General features: G+C 33.8%; 3 protein-coding genes across 4 annotated transcripts; 1 reads left to right on the top strand and 2 right to left on the bottom strand.

Moving 5' to 3' along the window:
* Nucleotides 1-606: 606 nt before the first annotated feature.
* Nucleotides 607-3214, bottom strand: LOC8262385 (inactive beta-amylase 9). Its single transcript, XM_002516819.4, has 3 exons — nt 2651-3214; nt 1736-2218; nt 607-1645 (listed from the first exon to the last, which is right to left on the bottom strand). Exons 1-3 carry the CDS (start codon nt 2912-2914, stop codon nt 755-757), a joined length of 1638 nt encoding a protein of 545 aa, XP_002516865.1. The 5' UTR covers nt 2915-3214; the 3' UTR covers nt 607-754.
* A 4696-nt stretch (nt 3215-7910) lies between these two features.
* On the bottom strand, nt 7911-13423 carry LOC8262387 (probable serine/threonine-protein kinase At1g54610). The gene is made up of 7 exons (XM_048379128.1): nt 12512-13423; nt 12060-12344; nt 11663-11980; nt 10960-11187; nt 10005-10105; nt 9530-9647; nt 7911-8534 (listed from the first exon to the last, which is right to left on the bottom strand). The coding sequence occupies exons 1-7, from the start codon at nt 12920-12922 to the stop codon at nt 8253-8255; spliced, it is 1743 nt and encodes a 580-aa protein (XP_048235085.1). The 5' UTR covers nt 12923-13423; the 3' UTR covers nt 7911-8252.
* Nucleotides 13424-17200: 3777 nt separating this feature from the next.
* Nucleotides 17201-20130, top strand: LOC8262388. 2 transcript variants are annotated; one of them, XR_007217315.1, is made up of 9 exons: nt 17201-17660; nt 17746-17858; nt 18113-18285; nt 18564-18657; nt 18832-18942; nt 19046-19135; nt 19409-19494; nt 19604-19664; nt 19760-19907. XR_007217315.1 is itself a non-coding variant. In XM_015717830.3 (9 exons), exons 1-9 carry the CDS (start codon nt 17447-17449, stop codon nt 19867-19869), a joined length of 1056 nt encoding a protein of 351 aa, XP_015573316.1. In that variant the 5' UTR covers nt 17228-17446; the 3' UTR covers nt 19870-20130. The 2 variants fall into 2 exon arrangements, 1 of the variants encoding a protein (XP_015573316.1); XM_015717830.3 differs by having other exon boundaries at nt 17228-17660; nt 19600-19664; nt 19760-20130.
* Nucleotides 20131-20389: the final 259 nt, after the last annotated feature.

Below are 20389 nucleotides of genomic sequence, written 5' to 3'. Positions count from 1 at the left end.
AAATGTTGTGGATGCTGGAAGGCAAAGTTGACCATATATAGAGCCAGCCAGGAAACGAGCTGTCTTAAAATTTTAAGCAATTTTGTCGGATGATCAGAACAAGAACTCTGCTGATCTTCGTATATTATGCAGTTTACATGCTCAGTTGCTTATTGCTAGATGGTCCAGTTTAGTTGCTATCTTCCCGCCAATAGAAGGCCTTCATAAGAAGGTATTTTTAATTTTAATGATATAGGCACGCCTTAATATTCCAAATCTAAATTTACAATATTGGTATGTCGATCATTTCTTGTTCCTTTAGAAATTAGGACTCAAGATGATATAAGAATTGGCATAAAAAAATCATGGAAATGAAATTTATAAGCTGGATCGGTAGTGTTGAAGCATGACTTAATGATGAAGTAGGACGAGATGTACATCATAGAGAAAGGAAAAGTTTATCGATTAATCCAAGTAGGAGTAATTTTATCCGAATCCGAAGTGATATTAAATAGACCCACATGAGCTTTCTCTTATTTTTATTAAGCTTGCTCATAAAATTCAGAACTACAATAGTTGTTGACCAATCAACTTCTATTTTGCTTGTAGATTTTCTTCTTATGGATCTTTTTGGGAGAATGTCTTATTATTAAGCAAAAAATTTCATAATTACAACTACTCTATGATATGCTTTGCATAGTACAATCTGTTCTGATACAATAATCAGTTCAAATAATTTCTTCATATTTACATACACATCTCCACTACATGCTGACTAAGCTGCTTGCATTTGAATGCTCGACTCTGAACTTGTTTGCAGAGATTCAGCTGCTGCTGCTTCTTCCTCGGGAAGATCATCCGCATGCAGCGTTTCTTGTTCATTAAGCCTTCTGACAAAGTTAGTGAAAGAAGGAAAATGCTCTGGTGAGAAAAATTCAGCTCCCATTCTTTGATACGTGAACAAGTCCACCACATTTTCTCCTGATACATTTTTCTTTATCCGCTCAAAGTGATCGGGAGTTTTAGAAACCAATGAGTTCTGCCCAGAAACTTCAACCCCATGCTTTCTGCAAGCTGTTCTAATTTGCGCAAGTAACAGCTCTGGGCTTGACAGGGATTGCTGTGGCTGATGCTCATCCAACAGATCCATCCCTGGTAAGATCATTTTGCATGAATTCCTTGCAAACATCTCCGCAATTGCATCATAGCCATCTCTATCGACTGTGTTGTAGAATCCAGCCGTCAGCTCAGCAGGGTGAGTGCGGGTTTTGTACCAAGAGTGCACAAGAGGGATTTTACCATAAATTGCCACATTAGTTTCACCAAAAGCAGCAGAGGCAGTGGAAAGAATCCTATCTCCATGAGTCAAGAGCTGGCCTGCATACCAGGAAAGGAAGAAATTACCATATGGAGACTCCCATGATCCTCCATTGTCCTTGAAGAAGTTGTTTGAGTTTGGCAACTGGTCATAACTAGGCACATCATGAGGACCACCACAACCCCATAGAGGATCTCCAGTTGCCTCAGCATGCTTCTTAAGAAGGTTAAGCATATTATTGTCGTAACATTGGAACTCTCCTACTCCAAGGATTTTGCTACTTCTGGCTGACCGATGATCAGACGGATACCGTAGCTCACCATTTGGTCCAAGACCCACTGTGATGCCCTGCAGAAGCGTTACCATATAAGCAATTAATAGAGTAAAGACATTAATACACCATGTCCCATTACATTTACTGAATTACAGACTTCTTACCGTGACTGTCGAATCCATGAACTGAGAGAATGAAGATTTGAAGCTCTCACAAAATTCCTTATAAACTTGGATTGGTGATTTCCCATCAAGAACAGGAAGATCATCAACAGCCAAAGACAAGCACTCCCTGTAATGACTCCCTGACCTGTCCGTATAGAAAATACCAGGTTCTGACTCACCAATTCGAGACACCCAATCAGGGAGTGGGATCTTAGGTTGTTTACTAGCATGGAAGCAGAGTGACACGTGGAGCTTAAGACCTGCACTCTGAACCATCTCTGCAAGAGCAAGGTAACCTGACCAATCGTACTTCCCCATTGCTTCCTTCTCAGCTACTCCCCACCACACGGGCATCTCCACACCTTCAACCCCTAATAATTTCAAAGCCTTAAGTCCTGCTGCAATTGCTCTCCCATGGTTAATCGTATTGCAATTAGAAACTGCGTCTAATGGCAGCCCAACGAATAATCTCACAACATCTACCTGCAAAAGTCAATTATCAATTATTAAGAGAAATTTATATTAACATCACACGATAATTTCCCAAAAATTTTTTATAAAGATTAAGACCAAATTAAACTAGAAGAACCGGTTCTTTCATCATTCAAAAAGTACAGATAAATAAAGATAATAACTTTTATGAAACTACCAAAAATAACATTAGGATAGAACATAAAAGTTCGATTCTTTGTTTATTAGTTTTTGTAATCAATGAACTTTATAATTATAAAAAATTCGATAACACTTTAAATTTGTTTAATTTTTTCTTCCTTTTTCCCATTTCCAAAAGTCAAAATGAAATAAAAATTTTAAAAAAGCAGATTCAGAAATAAAATTTCATGGCACAGCAAGGAAACAAAGAAAACCCAAATCTCCAAACTGAACAAAAAAATTAAAGAGAAATAGAAACTTTACCAAATTGGAACGACTTGAAGAAGAGACACGACGACCACCAAAGGGGTTGTTGTTGCTGCTGTCTGACCGGAGAGGTTCTGTTTGGACAGCGTTTAAAATAAACCGAAGAGAAGATTTTCTAAACCTAGTAGTATTAGATGAATCAAAGAAACAAACACTATTGTCTCTCCGAGGAACATAAAACCTGAGCTCTTTGCAAGCTAATTCACTTCTGCTGCTACAAATCGCGGTTGCCTGAGAACTACCGATCACCGACACCTCCATTATCCAAAAACAAAAATCTTTTAACAGAATATAACTTTTTTGCACTCTAATAAAAGAAAAATCAAACTTATCCAAAGATTATAAATAGTGAAGCTGTTTTAGGCCTCTAAATCAAAACAAATCCGAAATCCTCGGGATAAGATTAAAATCAGATTTTGGAAACAGTGAAGATAGGATAGGAACACGATTAATCAAGGACCCAACAGAAGGAAAAAAAAAAGAAAGAAGAAGTGTAAGTTAAAACGAAGAGAGCTGTTAACAGATAAAAGAAACAGGCGTTTGGAATATGGCAATAAATGAAGAATGGTGGGGTTATATAGACTCACTTTTTTCCATTTCTTTTTTCTCTGTGGGCTAACAATTATGTATCAGAGGCAGGCTGGTGGAGGAGAAAAAGTGTTAAAAGCAGCATCCGCCACGTGTCTTTTTATAGACTGCCAGTTTTCAGCCGCTCGTATTTTTATTTTTTATTTTATTTATTTTTCTTTGTTAGTGGAACCATGAATAAAATTATATAAGGTGTTTGAATAAACAAATATGGTGAATGATTCATGGGAATCCTTATCCATGATTTTCATTATTATATGGCTTCATTGATTGAATGTTCCTAATAAGGGAACAGTGGGGACTTCCAACCAAATCAATTTTTCATATTTTTCCCTTTTTTTTTTTTTTTTGCTTAAGAGGAGTCTCAAAACAAAGTTTTAATGCATCTCACAGCTCAGGATGAATCTAGTATTATTCTATAATTTTTATTACTAACTTCAAGATATTTTATATAATACAATATATAAAATTGTTCAGGAGAAAAAATTAATAATACCTTTTGAACTAATATTTTATTACTTAAAATTAATAAATATATAAGTAATGAGCAGACGTACTGAACTACTAAGGAAGTAATAACTTCTAAAGAAGCTAGAGCAATGTCTAATTGAAAATGAAGTGAATTGTTGACACTCTATTTTCAGATAGTCTATAAGGATCGGACGTCCATATTCCAGAACCATACAATCCGGTTATATGAAATAATAATTTAATATATAAATAGTATATATATTAAATTTAAATTATATATTTTATTAGTTAAATTTTTATTTATAATAAATTTAAAATGAAAATTTATTTATTTACATCCATAAATAAAAGAAAATGAGCATAATTAATTACTTGGTGGAGGCAGAACATAATAATTGATGGGAAGAAGGCTTGCAATTTGCATGTATAGACGACAACCCAGGAAACAAGGCACGTGAAAGATTAGACACAGCCACTACCATTTGTTTGCTTTTGTGCTCTTCCCCTTTCTTCTGTTTCCACCATTAAATCCTAAATATTCTTACTCATTATAATGACTTTGCTTACTTAGCATTCATAATTAGAAAAAAATAATAAATAATATTACTTTGTTAATATTTTATATAGAGAAAGGAGGTTTAGACGGTTTGAATGGATATGACAGATGACGTGGAAAGAGAAAGGACAGCCTCATGCCAAGCGCTGTAGACTAAATATTTTATTCAAGGAAATCGGTGATGCAGAATTGGATTGGGGACGACACGTGGATGTCATATAATGGCTGATGGGTCCCCTGCTGACTCATATCCATGCCCCCGCTGCGTGTGTTAATCAGATTCTATGGTCCTCCTCGATTGCTTCACTTACTGCCAAACTAAAATTAAAATTGCATCAATTTTTTTTGTGAATAAGAATATTTGGTATCATGTGAATCTGATCTACCATCCGTTTTTTTTTTGGGTTTATTTGAAATTTTCTGATTAATTTACTCTTATTTAATTCTAATTTTTACCTTATTTTTCAGTTATTATTTCTTCTTGTGGGTTTCATCCTTATTTTCTTAAAAAATACTATTTTCTAATTTTTCCTCATTTTGAATGTGCATAAAAAGTTTTGACCCCAAGTTTTATTTTTGGCATTTTCTTATTGTATTTGTCAAAAAGTGACTGGCATGGGTTTATAAATATTAAAAGCAAAATTCACTTTTTACACATAAATTATTTATGGACAGATGTCTCAATCTTAAAATTCGATTAGATTCTTAAGACTTTTAGCCCTATAATATTTGTATCTTTATTATAAAATACTAAACCAAAACCTATACTTTTAGTCACATTTTTAAAGCAATCTAAAATATAATATTATGTTTTCTCTTAATCCTAGACATATTTAAATATGAGGCTCACTTTTAAAATAGTGTTACAGCTTATGTGATCATATTTAGTATCATATAATATTAATAAATGGAATTGTAGGTAAAACAAAATGTTGGTATGAAATAAATGAAAACAATTATATGATAAAAATCAGTTTTGATCATGATAGCAAAAAGTTCTAATTAAATAAATCAAAGAGAAATGGTACATGGTAGCAAAAAGGATCCAGATAATGTAACTCCACTTAATGAGGTTTCTAATTACTACTATAAGAATGAGAAGATACTGTTAAGGGCAATATACTTTTCCTAATACAATTATAATAATACTTGCTACTTGATTAGATCGACAACTATATAAACTGATTTTTTAGATATTTGTAGTAAGATAAGTTAGAGTGTCAAGTTGTAATACCTGAAAAATCACTTTATGTCTAAGTTAATACTTTAAATAAAGATTTGAATAAACGTATAAATTGTATTTTTTGATAAATAAGACTTGCTTGAATTAAGAGGAAAGCCCGTTATGAAAAGTTATTTTCTAATAAAGCGAAACAGAGCATATTATTTTATTCTTTTGAAAATCGTGAGTTAGGGTCTATTTGATTCGACTAATCAGTGTAGCTGATAACTAATGGTTGATAAATTAAACTATTTAATAAAATTTTATTAACAATTGTTATTACAATGTTAAATGACTATTTATTATATAATTTATTTTATTAATACTTATATTTAATGATATAAATTAATAAAAATAACTACTTATTTTAGTTCCTTTGTAATAAAGATGATTCTGCTACTACTATCAATATATCACTACTTATTATGGAATATTCCAAATATCTATCATCCACATGTGCTGTGTTGGAACTTGTTTTAGAGTATTTTCATTATAATCTTAGGTGGCGGTGAATCATTGCATTGTGCTTAAAAAACAGCGTCTAATAATAGTAACAACCACCCAAACTTTATGAACATATAAAATGGTGGCAACAATAGAAATGGGTATTTGTGTTGCTTGAATTAGTGAAGAATGTAAATATATTAGAGCCCGATACTCGAGTTGTTTGGTAAGCGAATTGTATATTTGCCTACACTGATAGTTCATAGGCAGAGACTACTATCCCAGGAGTAGTCTTATGAAAGCAGATCCTAATAATTATTTGGGATCAGGGGATTAAGGAAGAGGAGGGGGTCCTGGTGGGCTGTCAGGAGGTCCTAGAGGAGCAGGGGGAGGAGGCGCAGGTGGCTCCAATGGAGTTGTTGGTCGGCCACCAGGAGGACCACCGAAGCAATCTTGCAACAGCCAGCAACAGCATAGCATGTAAAAGCTGGAAAACAAAATGATGGTAACAGTTAAATACTAGCATGCTAAATATGCACTCAGATTAAAACCTCAGATACTCTGGTCGCCAATATTTTGTGCCCTATGTGCACATTTGATCATCTTTCCAATCGGAGGTACCTAAATTTGAACTCATTTAAAATATAATTATTTGAATTCATCTCAAATGTTTGAAAACTTAACCTTAAAATTTATGTTTCCCAAACCGACCCTAATTCGATTATATACTCCTTAAATCCATCTTATTAGAGTCGAATAGGACAGTGCAATCCCTACTGAGAAAGAATGCTTTAATGCCTTTATACATAGAAGTACTCTTATTGGGTGATGTGGAATGTACAAATTTATATGGAGAAACGGCATATAATTGAAGAAACTATTTTTACCAACCAAGACGATGCAGCATCGCACAAGCGACCAAAGCAACCGCCAGAAAAATCAGGAGCAGGACCCCAGCCAGGTCCAGGCCTAGGTAAGGGTCCTCCAGGGCCCGGGGGTCTCATTCAGCAGTCTCAAGTGCTTCCTTGAAAGGTATGGAAGCACTCTTTGGAATGTAAATGTACAAATATTGCTAGGAAAAGAGGCAATAAATTCTAGAAGTTCAGGGAAACGCAGCTTTATAGTTCTGGTGTTTGTGATTTTAGGCTCCGGCGAAGTCGATCATACATGTAAATAGGTTCTTGAAGTTGAACACATGCCCACCTACTTCCAGAAGTAGGTCATGGGAATGAAAAGGTGAAGCAAATTCTTCCCAGTCGTAGCTGCTAAATATGCCTCTCAAAACCCACCTGCACCTACCCCTTTCTGCTACCTATTGGACTAGAGCTGTTGGAAGAAATGTTACATTATCATCAAATTGTTGGTTTAAATCCATAACCAAGGTGAGCCCAATATATGCCATTCGTACTGAATGACGCGCAGTCTAATTCTCAGCTGAATTAACAAGAGTTGCCCTTATGATTTTACCATTTCGATCATCCAAATGACAACTTAGAGCAAACTGCTGCTAAAACAGCAGCAAAGATTTGTTAGATGCATCCACGCAGATGCTGTTACTGTTTTGATTTTAAAACTGTGACACTCTAATTACATTCATATATCAGTTTCCAGTCTCAGCAAATTCTAGTATGCCTTCAAATATAAGCTTTCTAAAGTGGTCTTGCACAATCATTCTTAGGGTAAATAATCTATCTTTTGACCAAAGAACAAAAGTGCAACAGAGAACAGAATATAAGCTATCAAGTCATAATTATGCCAAACGTTTTAAAACTACGTAACAGGTTGTCTTAACCCCGACCAGCAAGGAAGAGAACATGTTGAATAAACGAACGCATTCAAAGCTCATGCAATAATGGTGTCCATGCAAATTTGTTTTTATAATCACCTTTTTCATTATTAATTAAGATACAGTACTTAGTATATCAATGAACTAGAATACATATATGTGGGAATATAGACCTGGCGACTCTGAGAAATACCCCAAACAGTAATCGAACTAAAATATATAAGTATCCTTCATGAACTAGCAAAAATCAGAACAAATGCCTGAAAAAAAAAAAAAGTGGGTTCCAAATACAAGTTTATTAATTTTTCCACTAATCTAATACAGTTTTCCACAAGAAAACCGAAGAACATGTACAGCATTACAGAAACTTCTCACAACACAAAATAATAGAACAATGGATCAGAAGAATGAATATAAAGATATTTTTACCTCTGCTTGCAATTGACTGGCTTTCCCAGAATGCATACATGAAAGGCTGGATTTGCAGCTTTTGCAGCCTCATGAATGGTCTCACCTATAAACAGGAATTGTATTACACGCCTTCCTTTTCTCTTACCCGAACATTCTTATCTTTCTGTTTTTTTCTCCTTGGGGCACCAACTGCAGCAGGGTCCATCAATGGGCCTGACCAAGTCTGAATATGTGCTTTTGAATATGAGAAGTTTGTGGAACTGAAGGGGACGTCTGGGGGATCAAAGACTGGATCAATATGATGAGAAGATCCCAGAGGATAACCAAGTGTTCCATCTTGGTGTGGGGGAGGAAATTTCTCGCTCTTGCTCTTTGCATTTGCATGTGTTATTAACCTCCGCCTCTGTTTAAGGAAATAATGGGGAAAAAAAAAAAAGCATTAATTACCATATCTTGAAGTGACACCACCAGTCTAAGCTTGTAGCTACAAGGATCATAAAGGGCAAAGCCAGAAACATCAAGAGCATTGACATTATTACTGTCTTAGAGCAGGCAAGTAAGGGTCTATCTGTTGGCTGATGAAGGTCTTGTGTTCAACTCTGCAGGCTAATAATTACAAGCAGATTATACCCAAATATGCATCTGATTAGAATCTAAACCCAGTTCAAGTATTTGTAAAAGTTAGGAGTTTCGAGAGATTATAACAAGGCTATAAGATCTAAGCACAAAAGTCTAAGATATACTCCATGCTATCAACAATTCATTTTCCAGTCTTTGTACAAACCATGCCTAAGACCAATTCAGACATCCAGTTCCAGGGACCACACTAGCATTATTTATTTTCTTTCAGTCATCAATCATCTTCCTATGTTAAGAGTAGATGTTATGTAGTTAGAGACCCTAAATTCTAAACTCTAATGTATATACATTCCACAAGAACTTTTGAAACCAACCAAAGACAGATTGCCCAGTCATCTTAAAAAATGCCATCCATACTAACACCTTGAAATTGAACCAGAATGCATAAGCTAAGTTTATATCACCAAATTACATGCAAACTTTAAGAATACTATTTACCAAGGTTCTTGAATATATAATGGTTAGAAAGATTCTTTTGAAAAATCAAGAGATTTTGACAAACTGCTCAACTGGGCCACCTGGCTGATTCAGAACCATTTAGCCTGTCTATTGTTATTAACTTATTCTCGATCTACCTTGTTTTGAGACACTTTTAAGTGATTGTCCCTCTATGCCTGAAGAACCTAACCTCTTTATAATCCTGACACCTATCCTTGTACTCTGAAGAATAAATCTCGTTACAAGCTGTCTGTTTCATATCTATTTAGTGAAAACAACGTAAGTGCAAGAAAGATTTGTGAAGAAGCTTATCTGACATACATCAAGATTGGCTTGAAGCTCAGCATTGGCTTCTGGAGCTGGAACTGCCCTTACAGGTCGATCACGCGGACGTGACTTCTTCACACCATCAATATTTGCCTTTCCGGCAGCTCTCAATCTGCAGTGATCAAGATTGTTACAGCTTATGTTTAGACATAGAGAGAAAGAGAGGAAAAGAGAGGTTAAAGTCAAACACTAACGGAAAATGGAAAAGAAGTTCAATTTGAAAGCTTGTGCAAGCTTTTTGTCTTTCACGAAGAAAGAGGTGAGAAGTCCGTTAAGTATGACAAAGTAATTATCTATTATCAACTTTAAGCTTGTCGCAACACAAAAAGGTTATGTAACACGTCTCAGTAATTTGTTTTTTACTTGGATTAGTGTGATAAGAAATTAGTCATGTTCAAAGCTATGAATATGTAGAAAGTAGCTTAGGTGATACAAATACAATAAGGGCTTGAAGGTTCTAGCCACCCACCTTCTAGCTTCTTCATCACGTAATTTAGCATCCATCTCCTTGCTCGGAGGATATTTTGGAAGACTAGAAGGCTCACAAGCATAAGGCTTGGTGGTAAAGAACTGCGGAACAAAAGAACCATCAATCACAATGACTATTATCCAACAAAATAGAAAACCACATGAGATTCAAATGTATCAAAAAGGGTTCCACAAACAGTAGGAATCATCCATGCAAGGAATCCAGTAAGGCTCATAAGAACTACAAATAAAGACATCATGGTTAGTCAAAAAGCTGATTAAAGGTCCTATATGAGTTCGAAATATCATGGTTAAACATGAGACTCGTACTCCATTGCTTAGTTATCCAATCTTAAACAATGTTGATATCCACTTGCTTGCAAAGAACATAGATTTTGGTTGTTGTGATCTGATCTTCATAGCAAATTATCCAAACACAAAAATGCCAATAAATGTCCAATAAAACATTCTATTTCTTAAACTTAGACAAATACTTGCAGTGACAAGTATTTGCAGCACTTCAAGTGACTTCCCGATCAATATGATTCTGACTGAATCATTAGTACAATGATTAAAAAAAATTGAATATAGTAACTACACTGCTTTAGGCTGGTACAGCTTAGATTAATGAGGAATCATATAGAATGGTTAACCTCACATATTTCATGCATTAAGAGTAATGCATTGAGAAGGTCATACCCAGAGAGCGACTGGACAGCCAAAATTCTCCTCAATTCACATGCTTATGTCAAAATCAGTGCCCTTAGTAAAAATTTTAAGAATAGCAAAGAGGCTAGAAACAATATTGAGAAATAATACACTCTATATAGCCTTAGCACAAGATGTCCTAGTGCAAATTTCAGCAAGAGATGAACATTCTTTTAGTGAGCATTCCCTGTCCCATATCCATCAGAAGAGAATATAACAAAATGAATGACAATTAAAAAGAAACTCACTTCACTCTTCAGGGCAGTAGTAGCAGTTTGACGTTCAGCTGGGTCAATTGCAAGAAGTGTTTCAATTAGTGGCAGAGACGACGGTGGAAAGTCTTTAAAAGTCTCTGATATACATCGCTTATATGATTGTTGGGGCTTAAATATGGTTGCATGTGGTAGCTTTGACTTTTTCCAATACTCTTCCGAAGGAGAACCACATAGTTTAAATATCTTGTGTAGTTGTTCCACCTACAAAATAAGATAAGTGCTAGCATCAAAAGAAAATTTTATCATATTTATCTAGTTAGCCCTTGTATACAAAAGACCAATTAAAATGGACATAACAAATCAATCCCTGCCTTTTAAGCCAAACTAACTATTACCAGAGACTTACAGCTGATTTAAATGAAAGCAAATATAGGTATAGTTCCTGTAGGGGTGCGCTTTAATGTAACCTGATATAACCTCCATCTATGCACTATTCTTCCTAGACAAGACCTTAATTTAGGATAATGATATATCCAATTAACTGCTGGGCATGTTTTTTTGCTGCATAGTTAAATTTCAATCTACATAAATATTCAGACATTTGGTATATGCATTTAACTTGGTGATACAAACAATTTGCAACTTGCAACCCAAATGAACCAAACTCGAGCAATACTTAATGAAGTAAAATTACTGTGGTAGATGAAACTGACTAAATAAAAAACTTAGAAGTTACCTCAGTACGACCAGGCATGATAGGCTTCCCTGCCAATAGCTCAGCAAGAATGCAACCAGCACTCCAGAGGTCCACACCCACACTATAGTCAGTGGCCCCAAGAAGCAGCTCTGGGGGTCGATACCATAAGGTAACTACCCTACTAGTCATAGGTTGCTTGTGATTAGGATCAAAAAATGAAGCCAAGCCAAAGTCAGCAATTCTAAGGATTCCATCATTGCCAATAAGAAGATTCGACCCCTTAATATCACGATGCAGCACATGGCGGTTATGACAGTGTTCAAGGCCAGATAATAACTGGTGCATATAACACTTGACCTGCCATGTTCTTAAATATTAGATAAGGGGCATGTACATACACTCACCAAAATAACTAACAGGATAACAACTTTATTACCTGAGGCTCTGTGAACTTGATGTTCGGGCTTGCTGCAAGTCCAGCCAAATCATGCTCCATGTATTCAAAAACAAGATACAAACTACAAGACATCCTTGAAGTCACCAAACCTTCCAGCTTGACAACATTGGGATGATCCAAACGGCGCAAAATCAAAATTTCCCTAGCCATGAACTTTACACTCTCGGGCTCCAAATTATCAAACCTAACCTTCTTTAATGCCACAATTTTTCCTGTCAAAGTATCCCTAGCTTTGTATACATTACTATATGTACCCTGCCCAATCTGATAACACCAAAAACAATAGCACACAATGTAAGCTAGAAAATGAGACAAAGCACTATCCTAAACCTACTTATATTTCCTATTTAAACCTCATGCACTCAATAAAAGGGGAGCGAAAAAAAAAAAATCTTCATTTGATTCTCTAAATGCAAAACTTATTGTTTTACCTTATCAAGCTTCTCAAAAGTATCAGCACGTCGCGGAGTCCATCCATTGATAGCTTCACCAGCAACAGCAGAGAGCCAAGAAGGCCATCCAGCTGCAACCTGTTCGCCTTGTACATGCTTGGGAGGATTACTTAACCTAGGATTTGATCTTGAGGTCCTTCTTCTCTCATTTCTAGAAGGCCTTACCCGCCCAGTCCCAGCTTCTTCTTCCTCCTCTTCTACTACTACTACTACTTCCCCTTCATTTTTCTGTTTCCCATTATGTCCTCCATTTCTAATAACCTCACCACCACTTTCCTCTTCTAGTCTTGAAACCCTAACTTCCTCTCTCTCTCTTCTCCTCCCATCTCTCTCAGCCCCCAAGGCTTCCGCCTTTTTCGGAGTTACCTGTTTCCCGAACACACAACCCATTTCTCATTTCTCATTACATTCCAATTCCAACACTTACCCACATTTTTTTCCAATAACAAAGTCAAAACCCTAATACAAAAGATGTGATTAATTAGAGAAAGAAGAAGAAGAAGAAGAAGAAGAATGAAGGCAGCTGCACACACTAATTGAAGGAAAAGAGGAGCTTTTTGAAGACAAAAGGAAAGCTAACTAATGATTTTGAAGCTGGCCAGTCAAAAAAAAAAAAAAAGAGCTTGAAATCACTATACACACTATACTAAAAATAAAAATCTAAAGAAAAGCAAATCCACAAACATACAGTATAGATAACTAAAAAAAACACTATCTTTTCTTTTTGTGCAGTTCTTTTTTTAATTAGTGAAATATTAACCAAAGACAACACTTGAAAAAGAAACTATAGAAAGAGAATGTTTATAGAGAGAGAGTGGGATCTGTTGTTTTTTCTACTTTGTGAAGTGGGTCTCTGATCTTTCTGTTTTTTTGACTCTCTTCACAGTATAATAGAGAAAGATGAGAGCATATACAAATGGTGTACAGATTTCACAGTATACAAAAGCACAATTATTTTTTTCAGGTGATTCTATATAGTGCAGAAACTTCTATTCTAATTCACATGGATTGTCCAATCACCGTATGCCACGTCGGTAACGTCGTAAATAGTCCATATTCACGACTCTTTTTTTTGAGGTGGCGACGCCATATTGGACCGGATTGTTGAAGGCAGTGTAATGATTTTGAAGAAACGAAGCCGCTGTATTCCTACCTGACGAGACTGTTGTTCAATCAGAGCGCGCCATGTGGATATAAAAAAGAATTCTTGTCTGAGATTTCTATTTTTTCTTGTAAATTATGATTTTTAAGCTTGGGAACTATGTGCTCGTGAGCTGAAGGGAATGATTGAAAAATGGTAACTAAATATAAAATAATATTTTCTTTTCTTATTTTCTCTTTGGAGGAAACAAAAATTAGCAAAAGAAACTTTTAATTTTCTTTTTAAATAGGACTTAAATACACATAAGCATAACTAATTTTAATATATATACTAATGATATGTAATTTTTATACTGTTTATTTTGATATTTTATTAATCTAAACTCCAATTTTAATTAATTTTTATTTTCTGCTAAAAAAAATTCATATTCATTAAAATTATTGTTGGTTTTATTTTTTTATTGAATGTCAACCAACACAATATCATTGCGAGGTTAAATATTTTTTTTTAACATTAAATTTTATAGAATTAGATTTTTTTTGCTCGAAGTAACAAGAATTTATAGATATGTATTTATTAATATTTATTTTTGAAAGTTATATTTTTGAATTATAAATTATATTTTATATGTTTTGTAATTCTATCGTACTATTTATTTCATTGAATTGCTGAAATCCTTATATCTAGGATTTTAAATCTGAATTCATATCTTAAGCATGAATTTTTAAATTTTAATAATGAGTTATTTAAAATTTCTCTATAATTACTTAAATAATAATAAATAAAATTAACAAAAGATCTCAAAAATGCTTTAAAATTGACATTCTAGATTTTTCTCAAACAACATATTTATATTCACAATTTAATAATTTCAATTTAGTAAATTTTTTAAACAAAACAATTCCTATATAGAAATAATAAGGTGTAAATCTTAGGAGAAAAAAAAAAAAAAGAATTAATATAATTATTGCCACATGTCAAGAAATGTCGATGTGATTGTTATAATTATTTTATTAATATTAAAATTGTTGATGGCTAATGTGTAATTGTTATAAATAATTTATTTTATTTTAACTACATAATCTTAAGATGTTATAAATTATATTAGTCGTATTTTATAATTATTTCCTAAACCCATAAAAGATATTAAAATATTAAAAATTATATTAGTTACTTTTTATTAGCATTTCCAAGAAATTTAAAAAATCTAAGATATTGCAAAAAATTTATATAATATTTTAATATTATTTCATAAAATATGATAAGAATCCTTTTATAAATAAAAAGACTTGAAAGATTGTAATTGTATTGAATAGTAATTTTATTATGTTTGGTAATGAATAAAGTCTAGTGTCGTTGGAAATGTATAATTGAGTAGTTGGATATATAATATAGTTTCATCATTGAATTTTGTAAGAAATGGGGATTGGTGTATGGTTTTGCAAAGATTTTGAGATTTGGACCAACTTTTATTATTTATTGCACCAAAAGCCTTATGTTGAGATCCGTTATTATATTTCCTTTAATATAATCTAAGCAACGTTAAGTTGCATTTTTTATTTTATTAAAAAGGGCAACTTTGAATATTATTTTTTTCATTTTATACTAGTTATTTTTTTAGTAGTTTATTTAGGTTAAAAAATATTTAATAAGTTTAATTAAAAAATGGTTAAATTAGATAAAATTAATTTTTATAAATATTGTAAAATTTATATATATGTATATATTAATAGAATAATAAAATTTAAAAATTAATATTGTATTAGATATATTAAAGTGAAAAATAATTATTATTATTCTATTTAAAAAGTGTTAATATGGAATAAACGGTACATATTGGTGAGAATTTGGAATGGACCTCCAGTGTTGGATATTATGAAACTTTAAGGATGTTATAATTAAGACTTGCATAAGAAAATTAAAGTGTTTTACTTTTCCATGGAAAAATGATAGATGGAAGCATAATTAACTCAAGTAGGTGCAAGACACAGAGGAGACAGACAGCATGTATTGGATCTTTTAAGCATGGAAAAATTATAGATGTGCCCAGAAAAACCCTTGTAAATTATCAATCAAACAACAGCTACCATTAAATTTAAGAAAGCAAAAACAAAAAAAGAATTGGGATTATAAGTTTTTTTTCTGTCAGGAACATGTAATGAGGCATGGAATTTGGGCAATAAAGACAATGATTATAAGAAAGTGTCTCTGTCCATGTATTAAAATTAAATTATTAATCATCCTTTTCAGGAAACTAACTCATGGAAAACTAAGGTAAGGTGGCTGGTGGTTTAAGTTAGGACATGAATGAGAAATTAGTGAAAGAGATGCAACCCAAATAACAGGCCACCCTTTACCAAATTTTAACCATTACAACAAAAGTTTAACTGTTCTATTGATATTTGACATATGGAGTTGATATATATTTTTTAATTAATTTTTTTATTTAAAAATATTATATTACTTTCTTTATTTCATATTAATATGTTATTTTTTAAATAAAAACAGTTATATTATCTGTCATTTTTATACATTCAACGCGATATTATTTTTTTATTTTTATATTATATAATAAGTGTAATAAGTTTTGATAATATTTACAGAAGTATATTTTATTTTATAATTAAATCAAATAAAATATATATATATAAAAAAAAAGAATAATTAGCTGCATCTGAACTGAATATCTTAAAGCTAAACAAGCTTTGGACAAACAACCAAAAACTAACAAGATGTTGTTGGTAATATCTTAGAGTATAATGCAATTTGTCTTACCAATAATTTGGTTTCATGTTTAAGATTAGTTAGCAGGGAAGTTCGACAAATTACGTACTAGAGTTACTCCAAAACTATAATATTCCAAATTTTAATTTAAAATTAAGTGAGAATCAATTAAACAGAAAAGAAAATTGAACTAATGGGTAATTTAGAAGTGAACCTTAAAATTTAGTGTAATGATAAAGCGATAGAAGTAGGCACCAAAATCCAACCATTCTTATCAACGATAAATTTCAGTGTTGCTGTTCATACACAAACCCATTACAATTGTTAGTAAACTGAGGTAAAATCATAGGACATGTATAGTGTAATTAATTTGAAATGTGAAATTGAATGGCAAAGCGCAATGTATAATTGGGCCAACCCATTTGCAATTTAATTATACAAAGAAAAGCTTGATACGGGCTTTTCCTCAGTAAACAGCTTGGGACTTGGAAAGTTGTCAGGCCCTTCTTTTTGTGGATTAAAGAGGAGTAAAGAGAAACTACCACAGGGTAAGGCGTCTGGTGGTGGGTACCCCTCATTGTAAACCCATATGGTTAGCTACTGTTTATGGTAAGGTTTTTAGCGAGGGATTGTGTGTGATGTAAGTATGCCGGAAAACTTGGATTGGTTTGTGATTGATTATAGTTTATTATGTGCTATTTCCATATGTGTTTGTGTTGCCATTTGGGTTATGTCCTTGTTCAATGTAATTATTAGTATCATACTTGAAGCATTTGAACGGCACATGGGATGGGAGCTGCGTCCATCCAACTTACTCCTCCTGCTACCTAATCTTCCATTAAATATCCAGTCCCAATCCAGATACATACCGCGTCAACAGCCTAATCATTTTCAAGCGGAAGTCCAATTTTTCCATCCATTACGCCACTTGTAATACAGCCATTGGTTCTCTCTAAAATCTCCATGGTTACCCCACAAATCCTCTGCGACAACAAACGAAAAAAAATACCATCTTATAAAAAATCAGCCGGTTCAAGAAAAAAAAAACCCAATAATCACGCACCCATCCCAATTCTCTATGTCACATTATGGGTTCCATTTTTTGCCCATCTTTCAGGCCTCTTTGTTCTGTAGTAGCTGACCATTACTTGAAACTCTCTGCTCGTACTCCAAATCGTTTTTTCCCATTACTTTCTTTGTCTAACATTGATAATCCACTTGTCAAAACCAAACCAACATTGCCGTCGTCCTTATCTTTATCTATGGCTAACCCTTTTCAAGTTTCTGCTTCTTCTACAATGGGTATAATACTTTTCTCTTTTAAATTAACTTGTTTTCTTTGTGCTTAATCGAGTGATTTTAGTTAGTTTGGTTGTTGCTGTTGAAGGTGCAACGAATGAGGAATTGGATGCTGTTTCTTCTAGTCTTGTTGGAGAGAATGATCTTTTGATTGTTGGTCCTGGTGTTCTTGGCCGTTTAGTAGCTGAGAAATGGCGTCAAGTATGTTACTGATGTTTATGCCTATATGTAATTCTGGTTTACTTCATTAGTCTTATGCTCAATTTGGAAATATTATCGATGGGTTGTTATAATTTTAGGTTCAGAACTCTTAATTAAAGTTGAGTTCTTAAATTCATTGTTTGGAGTGTTTAAGACTATCCGGGGATTGTGGGTTTCTTTTGGGGTTAGTTTGTCCGAAGGGATAGTGGTGTTGCTTTAAAAGTATATCTTCATGTGGTTGAGTCATTTAACAGGAACATCCTGGTTGTCAAGTTTATGGGCAGACATTGACTACAGATCACCATGACGAGTTGATCAAAATAGGGATCAATCCATCTTTGAAGGGAACTAAACCAATTCATCAGTTTCCTTATGTCATATTCTGTGCTCCTCCCTCGCGAACATCTGACTACCCTGGTGATGTCAGGTAAATAACATGAGAATCGCTGCTTCTAAAATGGATATAGCTGTAGTAAGATGTAATTTCATGATAGAGCACATAGTTATGCTGCTTAATTTTATGGATTCAAATTCATGATGATTTTGATTGTCTATTTGACCTTGAAGTAGTTGTAGACAAGGGGCTGAAGTAATTGGATATCAATTTGAATCTCACATACACGAGAGGGGGAAATTTTGACATGATACATTGAATATAACAACCTTGCGTTCTAAATTTATGCTATTACTTCGGATCATTACCAGGGAAGCTGCTTTAAGCTGGAATGGAGAAGGTTCTTTCTTATTTACATCGAGCTCTGCACCATATGACTGCTATGACAACGGAGATTGTGATGAGGTGATACTGCCAAGTTCTCTCTCTTTTTGGCTTAAGAAGAGTTTTTTTTTTTGTGGACTGCATTTAGAAAAGGGCCATCATGTGAATATATACCATCAGCTGTAGAAAATACCCTACTTGCAAGTCTGTTATTATTTGTATACGACATAAAAAACTGCATGTGCTTCTTTGCAGGACTCTCCAGTAGTGCCAATTGGGCGAAGCCCGAGGACAGACGTGCTTCTAAAGGCAGAAAAAGTAGTGCTGGAGAGTGATGGCTGTGTACTGAGATTGGCAGGACTTTACATATCCTTTTTTAGAGTTTAATTATGAGGATTTCATTTTGATATGTAAGGGAAAATCTAGGCATTTTCCTTGTTGTCAGGTGTTTAACCTTAATTAGGTCTACAAAGCAGATAGAGGTGCACATGTTTATTGGTTGCAGAAGGGGATTGTAGAAGTTCGTCCTGATCACATCTTAAATCTTATACACTATGAGGTGTTTATCTAATTCCTTAAATCTACAATTTCTGCATCCTGAATTGTGGTCAATATTCTTTTATGTACAAAAATTATTTGTATGCTCTTTTCCAGTTATTTGCTTTCTACATTATATAAATACAAAGAAGTTTCATTCTTGGTAATGTTTGCTCATCATACTATAAAATGCATTATCTAAGGTAGTTCTCTTCTATGCCCACAGGCTATATGTGTTTTGTGTTACAATAGCCTGTTTTGGGGTAAAATAATGAAATCAAAGTTTGGTTTACAGGATGCAGCTTCTCTCTCCATTGCAATCTTGAAGAAGAAATTCCATGGGCGAATTTTTTTGGGTTGTGATAATCATCCATTATCCAGGTTTATTTAGTTAATTATGATATTGTCTAGTCTTCAAGTGATTGGTAAGGAAAACTAGTGATAGTCCAATAAATTGAAGTGCTCACGCTTGCAACTTTCCTCCAGGCAGGAAGTGATGGACTTGGTTGCTAAAAGTGGGAAATTTAGTAAAAAGTTTGAGGCCTTTACTGGTGAGCTCCTTTCTGAAAATTCAGAAAACTTTCTCTGATAGATTTCTATTTTCATTGCCCTCTTAATTTGAGTGAGGGATTTCTTGTTGATGCAGGAACCGGTGATCCTTCAGGCAAGAGATTGAACAACTCGAAAACTCGAGAGGAAGTAGGATGGGAGCCAAATTACCCTAGCTTTGCTCATTTTCTTGGGGTGTCTGACTAACTGCAATGTCACTTTTCTGCCCTGGGAGCATATAGTACAATTGAAGTCGAAGGGCAAGGAACAAGTCAACTAGCACAGAGAATGCTTATAATTGAATTGCTGTTTTCTTTCGTATCTGTTCAAATCCTTACAGAAATATACCTGATCAATGCTGTAGATTTTCATTTCTTAGAACATAGAATCAGGTTTTAATGAAGCGTCACACTGTGAAACACAGACAGGGACAGCCAACTAAAGGAGACAATAGCTTTTCTGGATGCATTTTGCTAGTGATTTATGTATTTTGTACATCACTTTGGTGTATATTAATAAAAACTTTAAATCTAAAGAATTTAAAAAAGGAAGTAAAAGGAAAAGAAAATAATAAAAGGATAAGTAGAGAATGTTTATACGGGGACGGGATTCAAATTAATGGGGGCCAGGACTGCTGTTATATACAAAAGGAGCCTGTGATAACGAATTTATGATAGCTTCTGTTATCATCTTCTTGTGTAATTTTCAAAGTCTAAAGCCAACAGTA

The sequence above is a fragment of the Ricinus communis genome, chromosome 9, assembly GCF_019578655.1.
Source record: "Ricinus communis isolate WT05 ecotype wild-type chromosome 9, ASM1957865v1, whole genome shotgun sequence".
Classification (NCBI taxonomy): domain Eukaryota; kingdom Viridiplantae; phylum Streptophyta; class Magnoliopsida; order Malpighiales; family Euphorbiaceae; genus Ricinus; species Ricinus communis.
Note: the sequence above shows the minus strand (reverse complement) of the source record. Positions and strands in the feature narration are given on the sequence as shown.

Excerpts from the sequence above, each read along its gene's own strand:
- LOC8262385 (XM_002516819.4), bottom strand. The coding sequence starts at position 2,914 with ATGGAGGTGTCGGTGATCGGTAGTTCTCAGGCAACCGCGATTTGTAGC. Across the intron at positions 2,219-2,650 it reads CTTCAAGTCGTTCCAATTTG|GTAGATGTTGTGAGATTATT; the intron begins GTAAAGTTTCTA and ends TGACTTTTGCAG. Across the intron at positions 1,646-1,735 it reads TCATGGATTCGACAGTCACG|GGCATCACAGTGGGTCTTGG; the intron begins GTAAGAAGTCTG and ends ACGCTTCTGCAG.
- LOC8262387 (XM_048379128.1), bottom strand. The coding sequence starts at position 12,922 with ATGGGTTGTGTGTTCGGGAAACAGGTAACTCCGAAAAAGGCGGAAGCC. Across the intron at positions 11,188-11,662 it reads TCATGCCTGGTCGTACTGAG|GTGGAACAACTACACAAGAT; the intron begins GTAACTTCTAAG and ends CTTATTTTGTAG. Across the intron at positions 9,648-10,004 it reads CGTGATGAAGAAGCTAGAAG|ATTGAGAGCTGCCGGAAAGG; the intron begins GTGGGTGGCTAG and ends TGATCACTGCAG.
- LOC8262388 (XM_015717830.3), top strand. The coding sequence starts at position 17,447 with ATGGGTTCCATTTTTTGCCCATCTTTCAGGCCTCTTTGTTCTGTAGTA. Across the intron at positions 18,286-18,563 it reads GACTACCCTGGTGATGTCAG|GGAAGCTGCTTTAAGCTGGA; the intron begins GTAAATAACATG and ends GATCATTACCAG. Across the intron at positions 19,665-19,759 it reads AAAGTTTGAGGCCTTTACTG|GAACCGGTGATCCTTCAGGC; the intron begins GTGAGCTCCTTT and ends TTGTTGATGCAG.